This window comes from Pelobates fuscus, chromosome 4 (assembly GCF_036172605.1).
Source record: "Pelobates fuscus isolate aPelFus1 chromosome 4, aPelFus1.pri, whole genome shotgun sequence".
Lineage (NCBI taxonomy): Eukaryota > Metazoa > Chordata > Amphibia > Anura > Pelobatidae > Pelobates > Pelobates fuscus.
Window position 1 is genome coordinate 224553546 of NC_086320.1, and position 10680 is coordinate 224564225.

The window sequence follows — 10680 nt, forward strand, 5'->3', positions numbered from 1 at the left end:
TGGTGTACTAGCAAAACCATTAACAGATTTATTTAACCAATCATTGTTAATAGAAGCAGTCCCAGAAGATTGGAAATTTGCAAATGTTGTGCCCGTTCACAAGAAAGGTAGTAGGGAGGAGGCGGGCAACTATAGGCCAGTAAGCCTTACTTTAGTAGTTGGGAAAGCAATGGAAACCATGTGAAATGATAGAATTGTTGAACATCTAAAATCACATGCATTTCAAGATCAGAGACAACATGGGTTTACTTCAGAGAGATCATGACAAACTAATCTTATTGATTTTTTTTTTTTGATTGGATAACTAAAATAATAGATCAGGGTGGTGCAGTAGACATTGCTTACCTAGATTTCAGTAAGGCGTTTGACACTGTTGCACATAGAAGGCTTACCAATCATCTGCAATTTTTTTATTTTTTATTTAATTCTTTATTTTTATTGTGCAAGTAGGTACAAGCATTGTCAATACGCCACAACAGCGTTCATTTGCATATGCATTCAGTTTAGGCAATGGCATGAGTTCTTTGCACATTTTTTACATATATAACCAAGCTTAACGTTACGAGTACATGAATTATCTATTAAAGACTTATGTCCAAGCTGAACAGTACGTTGCGAGAAAGGAAACAGTTTGTGAAGCTAGCTTTAAGGTGTGGGTAGCTTAAAAAACCTAGTGCAAGACATAAAAGCAGTATTAACATTGAGAGTATGCTGTGTAGAGTGTCCACCCCATGTTGGGCCAGTGCAGCTAGTCAGGCGTCCTTGTCGGCATGTCAGGCGATCCGTCTGTATGCAGTGCGGTCTGCTATAGTGGGACGAGCCGTGTGATGACTGTGGTGGTAAATACAGTCCCATTAGGTGTCCGTGTAGGGATACAATTTTTCCCACCTGGGGGCATTTGCTGACCAGCCTGATGCTTGTCTTAGACAGGGGGAGAGTCCCAGCATGGTGACTTTGGGTTGGCAGGCAGTTTGTGTCTGCCCCTCTGCGGTAAGTTAAGTGGCACAGTAGGGTAATCCAGGGCCTCAAAGCATTGTCCCATGGTGAGATTAGTACCCTCTGATGTTGCGGGCAGTAGTGCTGCACCTCCCTGGCTTGGAGGAAAGACAAGACAGGGGGGATATCATAGAAACATTTAAATACATAAAGGGAATCAACACAGTAAATAAGGGGCTATATTTAAAAGAAGAAAAACTACCACAACAAGAGGACATAGTCTTAAATTAGAGGGACAAAGGTTTAAAAATATAAGGAAGTATTACTTTACTGAGGGGGTAGTGGATGCATGGAATAGCCTTCTAGCTGAAGTGGTAGAGGTTAACACAGTGAAGGAGTTTAAGCATGCGTGGGGTAGGCCTACGGCTATCCTAGATATAAGATAAGGTCAGGGACTAATTAAAGTATTTCGAAAATTGTAGGGATGCACCGAAATTTTGGCTGAAAACGGGCCTATTTCCTTTTTTTTTTTTTTTTTAAGCAGACAAAAAAAGGGGGAGGACAGGGAAGACTTGGACGGGCACTCTGACAGTAGGGGGTAACCCTCAAAAAACTACCAAGGTAGTTATAGAAAAAACATACATAGGATGAGTGCCCTGCAATATAAAATATAACTTTTAATAGTAAATAGTAAAAAATAAGGTGAAAAACCACCAATAAGTGAAGGACAAATAAAATCTGTACAATTCCGATAGAATACAGTATCCCACACACCAGATAGGTGCTAAGTATATGGGTCTATACGGATAATATGCCAGATGTTCCAACATGTGAGGGATAGGAACCCGATATTGTAGACCCCCACCCTGTTGGAAATAAAACACTGCTGCAAATAACAAAAAGGAGAAAAAGGGAGGACAAACACTAATATCAGATATAATATTAGCAAAAATTGGCAAATAGTGCCATGGGAACAAAAACCTCAATCAAAGGATCCCTAAAGCCATAAATAAGGTGACAGATTGGTAATTAGCAATCATGGGTTAATACCCTAATACATAATAGCCCTAGAGAGAGGTCCTGTTCAGAAGTTTTCAGTGTCCTCTCTTAGATACCTATGTGCAAAAGAGCAGTAATTTTGCACGTAATAAGTGAATAAGAACAGCTGAGACCTCTAGAGTATGAGGTATCAGACAGGTCACATGAACATACCGTGTTCAGGATAAGGGTTGTAAGCGGTATGCCTAGATAATAAGAGCAGCCCTAATAGAAAATAAAAAATATAATAAACACCCCTCAATTATAAGGGAACCCTAAATGCCTGACACATATATGAACGGGTAGCACACTCAATAATGTGCCCTGAGTGACAAACTCCTGATAAGTTACAGAGAGACTTCAGCAAATACCCGGGAGACACTGGGTGCAGCCAAATCAACACAAACGTTAGTAATAACGAGGTAAATGGGCTGCTGCAGTATCCCAGTAAACCTTAAGTAGCTCTCCGGGTTTCGCCTGATGGGAGTTGAAGTCCACTCCACACTGTTGCAAATAACAAAAAGGAGAAAAAGGGAGGACAAACACTAATAGCAGATATAATATTAGCAAAAATTGGCAAATAATGCCATGGGAACAAAAACCTCAATCAAAGGATCCCTAAAGCCATAAATAAGGTGACAGATTGTTAATTAGCAATCATGGGTTAATACCCTGATACATAATAGCCCTAGAGAGAGGTCCTGTTCAGAAGTTTTCAGTGTCCTCTCTTAGATACCTATGTGCAAAAGAGCAGTAATTTTGCACGTAATAAGTGAATAAGAACAGCTGAGACCTCTAGTGTATGAGGTATCAGACAGGTCACATGAACATACCGTGTTCAGGATAAGGGTTGTAAGCGGTATGCCTAGATAATAAGAGCAGCCCTAATAGCAAATAAAAAATATAATAAACACCCCTCAATTATAAGGGAACCCTAAATGCCTGACACATATATGAACGGGTAGCACACTCAATAATGTGCCCTAAGTGACACACTCCTGATAAGTGACAGAGAGACTTCAGCATATACCCGGGAGACACTGGGTGCAGGCGAAACCCGGAGAGCTACTTAAGGTTTACTGGGATACTGCAGCAGCCCATTTACCTCGTTATTACTAACGTTTGTGTTGATTTGGCTGCACCCAGTGTCTCCCGGGTATTTGCTGAAGTCTCTCTGTAACTTATCAGGAGTTTGTCACTCAGGGCACATTATTGAGTGTGCTACCCGTTCATATATGTGTCAGGCATTTAGGGTTCCCTTATAATTGAGGGGTGTTTATTATATTTTTTATTTTCTATTAGGGCTGCTCTTATTATCTAGGCATACCGCTTACAACCCTTATCCTGAACACGGTATGTTCATGTGACCTGTCTGATACCTCATACTCTAGAGGTCTCAGCTGTTCTTATTCACTTATTACGTGCAAAATTACTGCTCTTTTGCACATAGGTATCTAAGAGAGGACACTGAAAACTTCTGAACAGGACCTCTCTAGGGCTATTATGTATTAGGGTATTAACCCATGATTGCTAATTACCAATCTGTCACCTTATTTATGGCTTTAGGGATCCTTTGATTGAGGTTTTTGTTCCCATGGCACTATTTGCCAATTTTTGCTAATATTATATCTGATATTAGTGTTTGTCCTCCCTTTTTCACCTTTTTGTTATTTGCAGCAGTGTTTTATTTCCAACAGGGTGGGGGTCTACAATATTGGGTTCCTATCCCTCACATGTTGGAACATCTGGCATATTATCCGTATAGACCCATATACTTAGCACCTATCTGGTGTGTGGGATACTGTATTCTATCGGAATTGTACAGATTTTATTTGTCCTTCACTTATTGGTGGTTTTTCACCTTATTTTTTACTATTTACTATTAAAAGTTATATTTTATTTATTTTTTTTAAATATTATTTTGGGACGGTGGGGGGGAAAGAACACTATGGGACAAGGGAGGTGGGGGGGGGGGGGAAAGAACCCTAAAAAAAGAAGGGAAGAGAGAGGAACATTAAGCGGGGGGACCACTAAAAGAGAAGGGAAGTTTTTCATACTAGATTAATTAAATTCATTAAAAAAATCTTAGATTAATAAAAATGGTAGGAAAAAACTTTTTAAAAATCATTTGAGGAAAAAAAAAGTTTTCAGCCAAGGGCATCCTGAATTTTCTGTTTCGGCCCGGAATTTTAATTTCGGTGCATCCCTAGAAAATTGGGCAGACTAGATGGACCAAATAGTTCTTATCTGCGGTCACATTCTATGTTTCTATGAATGGGTCCACACTCATTGGTCTGGCACGTGTTGAAGGATGCACCTCACTTGTTTCTTGCTCTTTTGAGATGCTCCATGTGTCTCATTCACCACCACCCCCCAGCCCCTCCATGTGTCCCATTTGCATCCAGCCCCCCCATAGGTCTCAATACCCCTCCATGTATCCTATTCCCTTCTTCCATCCCCTCTATGTATCTCATTTCCCCCTCCATGTGTCCCATTTCCACCTCCCAGCCCATCCATGTGTAACATTCCCCCTCCATGTGTCCTATTCCTCCCTCCCAGCCGCTCCATGTGTCTCATTCCCCACTCCATGCTCCCCCATGTGTGTCTAGCTCCCCTCACCTCCTGTACATGGAGCGGTTAATCAGACTGCTGATTAACCTCTCCTGCCACTCTGCAAGCACACTTACCTTTCTCTTCTCCTGGCCACAAACTCTGCTCCAAAGGGGACGCTCCTCGCTCCGCATCCACAGTGCGCCGACACAAAATTGTGGCGCGTACGTAAAGTGTGAGTTGCAAACTCAGGGAAATGCCTGTATGTTTGTGCTATGAAAATGCTGATAATAGTGATTACGGGCTTGTGTACAGGTGCTCGGCAATGACACCCATTTTCAGGCTGCCAAAGACAAAACCATTTTTATGTGGATGTTGCTTCTAGAAACTGCTTAGAATAAATAGTGAATGTTGCAACAGAGGAAAAGTATTTTTTAGGAGTTGGTCTTCAGCCCTATTCCGTGAGCTTGTGTAGCTTACCATTTTGCAGCTGCATCATTGCTTCTATGTGCTAAGTATTCACTATAACCCCACTTAAAGTGGCTCTGTTACTGTGTCGTGCATAATCTGGAAAGTCCCCTGAAGAAAATCGCTGTTTGGGGTCCTGGGGCCGGGAAGGGGAGCAGGGTAAAGTGAGTATACATACCAGAACATGTTCCTTGTGAATGCTGCCACCCTCTTCCTGTAGCTTTTCTTTTGCTCTTGGTGCTTCAGCATGGAGGGCTATGGAGGACCGTGAAAGAATATAGAAGGAGCTTAATTTCCATACAGTCCTCACTAATGACGGGTGGGGGAAATGACCAGGCTTAACGACAGTAGCTCTGCCTTGTGTAAAGCTTTGTCAGGAGTAGGAAAAATACTTATTTTGACTGGGTAGGAATTTCAGTGAAATTCCAACACAGTCTTTCTGAATATTTTAATAAAGATTATATTTATGAAATTCTCATTTGAGGAAACTGTACACTTGCAAACTGGATTGAAATTGTATTTCAAATTGTTACCTCCACTAGTAAAATGCCCGCTGCTAATAGTACACTTCATCTCAACGTTATGGTAATTCCACTTCATGCACAGGTTTGCATGTTCTGATACCACACAGTCCAAAAAAGCACCTTTGCATGTAATGGACCAGAAGGATATGTGGAAGACAATTTTGCAGAATCTCTTTACTGCTTTCATGACAGCGCGTTATAAAAAAAACTCAAGGATTGTCTTCAGTAGATTCCTGAATCGAAACTGCAGGTATGGAGCTGAGCCTGACCAACCCAAGACAAGATATCAAGAGTTACTAAACAATTTGACCCACTATGTTGGTTTGGTGCTATGGAACTTCTGGCACCATAACCACTACATGTGTCTGTTGTTTAATGTGTTACTTTAAGAAATTAGCCACTGTATGCATATTTCAGCTAATGTCATTTAAAGCAGCACTGTCACTTGTGGAGTCTGCATTTTTATAGATTTTGATTGTGTTCATTCCATGGGAGTTACAACACAGTCAAAAAGAGCTTTTTATACATTTTATATCTTAATGAAAAACTTGCGTGAAAGAGCCGCTTTGACTCTGACATATGAACTGCGTTCATAAAAGGAATGGAAAAATTATTTGATGCAAATCTATATTTTCCTATGCTATCGGTGTGTGTGCTGCTGAATAAACTCTCATAGTTGGTGCATCTTTTAAGAACACAAATTATGGGATTATGGCCTTAAAGGACCACTATAGTGCCAGGAAAACATACTAGTTTTCCTGGCTCTATAGGATAGGGTCCTTGGGTCGCCCTCAGGGCCCCCCTCCCGTCGGGTTCTAGGGTGAGGAAGGGGTTAATACCTTACCTTTTTTTCCAGCGCTCCCTCTGCGCTGGGGAATCTCTTCCTCCTTTCCCCGTCATCGGCTGAATGCGCATGCGCGGCACGAGCTGTGCACGCATTCAGCCAGTCCATAGGAAAGCATTCTCAATGCTTTTATATGGACGCTGGCGTCTTCTCACTGTGAAAATCACAGTGGGAAGCTCCTCTAGCGGCTGTCAATGAGACAGCCACTAGAGGCTGGATTAACCCTAAAGTAAACATAGTGCTATGTTTACAGCAGAAAGAGTTAATCCTAGATGGACCTGGCACCCAGGCCACTTCATTAAGCTGAAGTGGTCTGGGTGCCTATAGTGGTCCTTTAAATGTTATCTTTCCTTAAATATGTAAACCATGTAGCCAGCAGAGGTAAAATTGTTAATATTCTTAAACGATCATTTTATTTTCCTAAAGTACAAATTTAGTTGATACTGTTTTAGCAAACCACAAATATTCCTAGTATCAAAATGAAAGTGCACTTGCCTATTTCTTTCATTTCACCTGACTTCTTCTATATGTTACTCACTTGTTTTTTTTTATGGATGTATACCTACCATACATATGATCTGTTATTGTCTCTATCTCACATTGCACCCCAGACAACTACCTGCGTATCTTCTCCAGGTTTCACCTTCCTCATGGAATGCCCTCCCATGCCACATTTATTTTCCTAGTCTCTACAGTCCTAAAAAACAAACAAACAGATCTATCTATCTCCTTAAAGGGTTACTTCAAACATCTTGACCGGTTCACTAAATTGTAGTGGTCATGGTGGTAAGAGTCTGTATTGCAGTTTTTAAAACACTGCACATATAAAGATATTGGCACCTGTGTGCCCGGTGCTAGTTGCACCCCCAGCACATATGACATAGACAGCCTGGAACTTCGGACTGCCTAATGTTAATTCTGTGCATGTTTTACGTACGCTGCTGGAGACTTAACTGCTTCAACAATTTCTACTTTCTGTTCTTCCTCAATAGATCTGTAACGTCAAGTGTAGTTCTGCTTTGGATCTAAATTATCATTTCAATGGAAAAAAGCATAAGGTAAGCACTGGAAAGTCAAATGTGTATTATATTAAGTTTTCTATTATAGAGCTGTCTAACAATTTCATACCAAGATTTTGTTTTAATATATTTATTTTCAGACTCATCAACACAGTATCAATGTGAGAAGTGTGTGTGTGTATATATATATATATATATATATATATATATATATATATATATATATTTAATTTATCCCCCTTCCCCCCCAAAAAAAAGTACACTTTGATTCACTGTGGTAGATGTGCCGCCTAAATTTGGAATATACTGAATGCAAGGTTTTTATTTAGTACTGTGTTATTAAATTAACTGTTAAACATTTCAAATGCTGACTACATTCCTGTAATTCAAATTACACTGGTGTTAGAATAAACTGTCTTTGCTCAAGTCGAAATAAACTTTTTCTCTTTGACAGATTCAAACACACCGCATATGGCTTGTTTAATTAAGTGTCTGTGACAATCACAGATGTAGAATTACAACTTGTTTAAAATTCACTTTAGAAAAATCCCTGAAGTCAGCTATGCTTTCTTTGGCTACTTTAAACTTAAATTTGAATTCTCACTTAGTTGAATAACCATGTTTTTCTGGTCCAGCTTACACACCAGCATATTCCAGTCTTTGTGCACTATTAACGGGTTGGCATCCTTGTTGACTTTAATTTTTGGTATTGACATTTGAAGTTTTTTTTTATTTTTTTTTTTCCTCACTGCAGACTTGATGATGTAAAACCTAAAAAAAAAAAAAAAGTGTGTGTGTGTGTTCGTTCGTTCGTTCCACAAAATCTAATCTGACTAATATTTCATATCTTTTTCTTTCTGACTACCAATAAACCAGGAAAATGAATCTCATACAATGATGGATCTGGGTAAGTGCTGTATAGGGGTTTTTTTTTTTTTGGTTTTTTTCTAACAAAAACAAAACATGAAGTGGGGGTGTTGAGTTACATGTATCCGTAAAGCAAAACTAGTAGTGGGTTATTAACTGATATTGGAACCAAAATAAATGTATAAATTCCAACAGAGTTGTGGTGGGGGAAAAAGTGTGTATGAAAACCCCTTCCACCTGAAGTAAGTGGATATTTAAAGGACCACTATAGGCACCCAAACCACTTCAGCTTAATTAAGTGGTCTGGTTGCTAGGTCCATCTAGGGTTAACCCTGCCTGCTATAAACATAGCAGTTTTAGAGAAACTGCTATGTTTACATATGGGTTAATCCAGCCTCTAGTGGCTGTCTCACTGACAGCCGCTAGAGGCCCTTCCACGCTTCTCACTGTGATTTTCAAAGTGAGAAGACGCTGCCGTCCGTAGGAAAGCATTAAGAATGCTTTCCTATGGATTGATTGAATGCGCTCGGCTCTTGCTGCGCATGTGCATTCAGCCGATGACGTCGGAAGGAAAGTCCCCAGCGCCGAGGGAGCCTGGCGCTGGAGAAAGGTAAGATTTTAACCCCTTCCTCCCACTTCAGCCCGCGGGTGGGGGGACCTATTAACACTAGTTGTTTTCCTGGCACTATAGTGATCCTTTTTTTTTTTTATTCTTTATTTTTGGTGTGCAGGTGAGTACATACGGATTACATACGCCACAACAGCGTGCATTTATACTGGAACATATGCGAATAAAACAGTGGCAGAAAGACATTCCACAAAATTTTTATTTTTTTTATTTTTAAAAAGCATGGTAATAGGTTAGGCAGTAATGAATGAACTACAATAAACAGTTTGCTAAATAACTCATCTGGCTCGGTGTGTCTTAAGGGGACTGATTATTAATTCTGTTACTTGGCTTAAGGGTAACTTCGCTGGTGTTGCTAGGCAACTAAATTTGGGTGACCTAGAGTACCAAGTCGCCAAGCATAGTTTAACTTATTGTATTCCAAGCCGTTAACTGGTAAAAGAGGCCTGACTAAAAGTATGTTGTAAGTAAATAAAACAAAACAGAAATGTTAAAACGTTTAACCTCGTCATATCGCTTGTTTTAGCGTAAACATATCCTGGACATGTTTTAGAGAAACGTCTCGATTCCACATAATATAATAAGATACTACATAATATAGTACCACATGATGCCTATGTGCTTCATGCTATTAGCGTTTGGACTAAGAGATCTTGTGTTATGGAAGGTAGAGTTGGGCCTTGTATGCCCCAGAGAGTATCTTAGCTAATAGGACAGTTATGTAGGTAGTGTTTCTTCAGGCAGTCAGCCACTAGGGACAAGCCTAACCTCCCATGTCTTCTCGAGCATTGGTAGTTGCCTGCCTGGGGGTATGTATGGCCTTTGCTGTGTTCGGGGTTGCTATGCCTAGTGGGGGTTATGTGTGGTGCCCGGTTGTTGTCGGGTGGTGAGTTTCTCGGTGTATCCCTTAAGGGCATGGATATGAAGGGCGGTGGGAGGTGTTTTCAGTTTAGGAGCTAGGTGGGGGCCTGATTCCTATTCCTATTGTGTTGTTGGGCAGAAAGGTTAGCTTAGGGTGCCCGTGTGGCGGTGGAGGTGTGAGAGGTGAGTCAGCTCCTAAAGGTGGGCCTGGCGCTGGTGTGTGGTGTGTGAATGCCGTTGGGTAGGGGAGTGCGGCCATCCGCAAAGAGGGGCTACAATTCTCCTGTGTTTCGTGTTTGGTTCAGGGTCAGTACTAGAGGGCAAAGTCCCGGTTGTGTGGTATAGAGTCCCAGTCCTTTCAGGTGGTGGTCTTGGCTTTAGGGATTCCTGCTTGCTTCCTGGGGATAAATTCCGCTGCGCCTGCTGTGCACCAAGTCGGTGGTTTCTTGTGTCTGTCCGCTGGTGTCGGTAGTGCCAGAGAGTCCGCTGGAAGCTGTAGCTCTCGTAGCGTCGCCGATGCCTCCTGCATGCTGCGTATCGTAAGTGCGGTGTCGCCCTTGGTGATCAGTAGGGTATGTGCTGGGCCCCAGCGGTACCTGATGCTTTGCTGTCGCAGGAGGGTTGTCAATTGTTGTAGGGATCGCCTCCATGCCAGCGTCGCTCCTGATAAATCAGGGTAAAATGTGAGAGACATGTTTTCGAAGAGGTAGGATGGCTGATCCCTAGTAGTTGCTAGTACTGCTGTTCTGTCCCTGTATGCTTGGAACTGTAAGATTACGCCCCGTGTGGCAGTGGCTGGAGCTTTAGTAGGCTTTGGTATACGGAATACTCTGTCTATTGTTATAGCTTTAGCCGCTTTCGGAGTCAGCAGAGCTGTAAGGAGTCGCCTGGTGAGGTGGGGGAGTTTGGTATCAGGTATGTCGTCGCTGATGCCCCTGATCTTAA

The 10680-nt window shown here is 41.4% G+C and overlaps 1 protein-coding gene across 1 annotated transcript in view; it reads left to right on the top strand.

The window, feature by feature from the left end:
* LOC134608801 (uncharacterized) overlaps positions 1-10680 on the top strand; it is a 60608-nt gene that overhangs the window by 5286 nt on the left and 44642 nt on the right. The window contains exons 3-4 of the mRNA XM_063451910.1: positions 7353-7418; positions 8256-8286. Coding sequence (XP_063307980.1) covers positions 7353-7418; positions 8256-8286 — 97 coding nt within the window. The remainder of the gene's footprint in view (positions 1-7352; positions 7419-8255; positions 8287-10680) is intronic.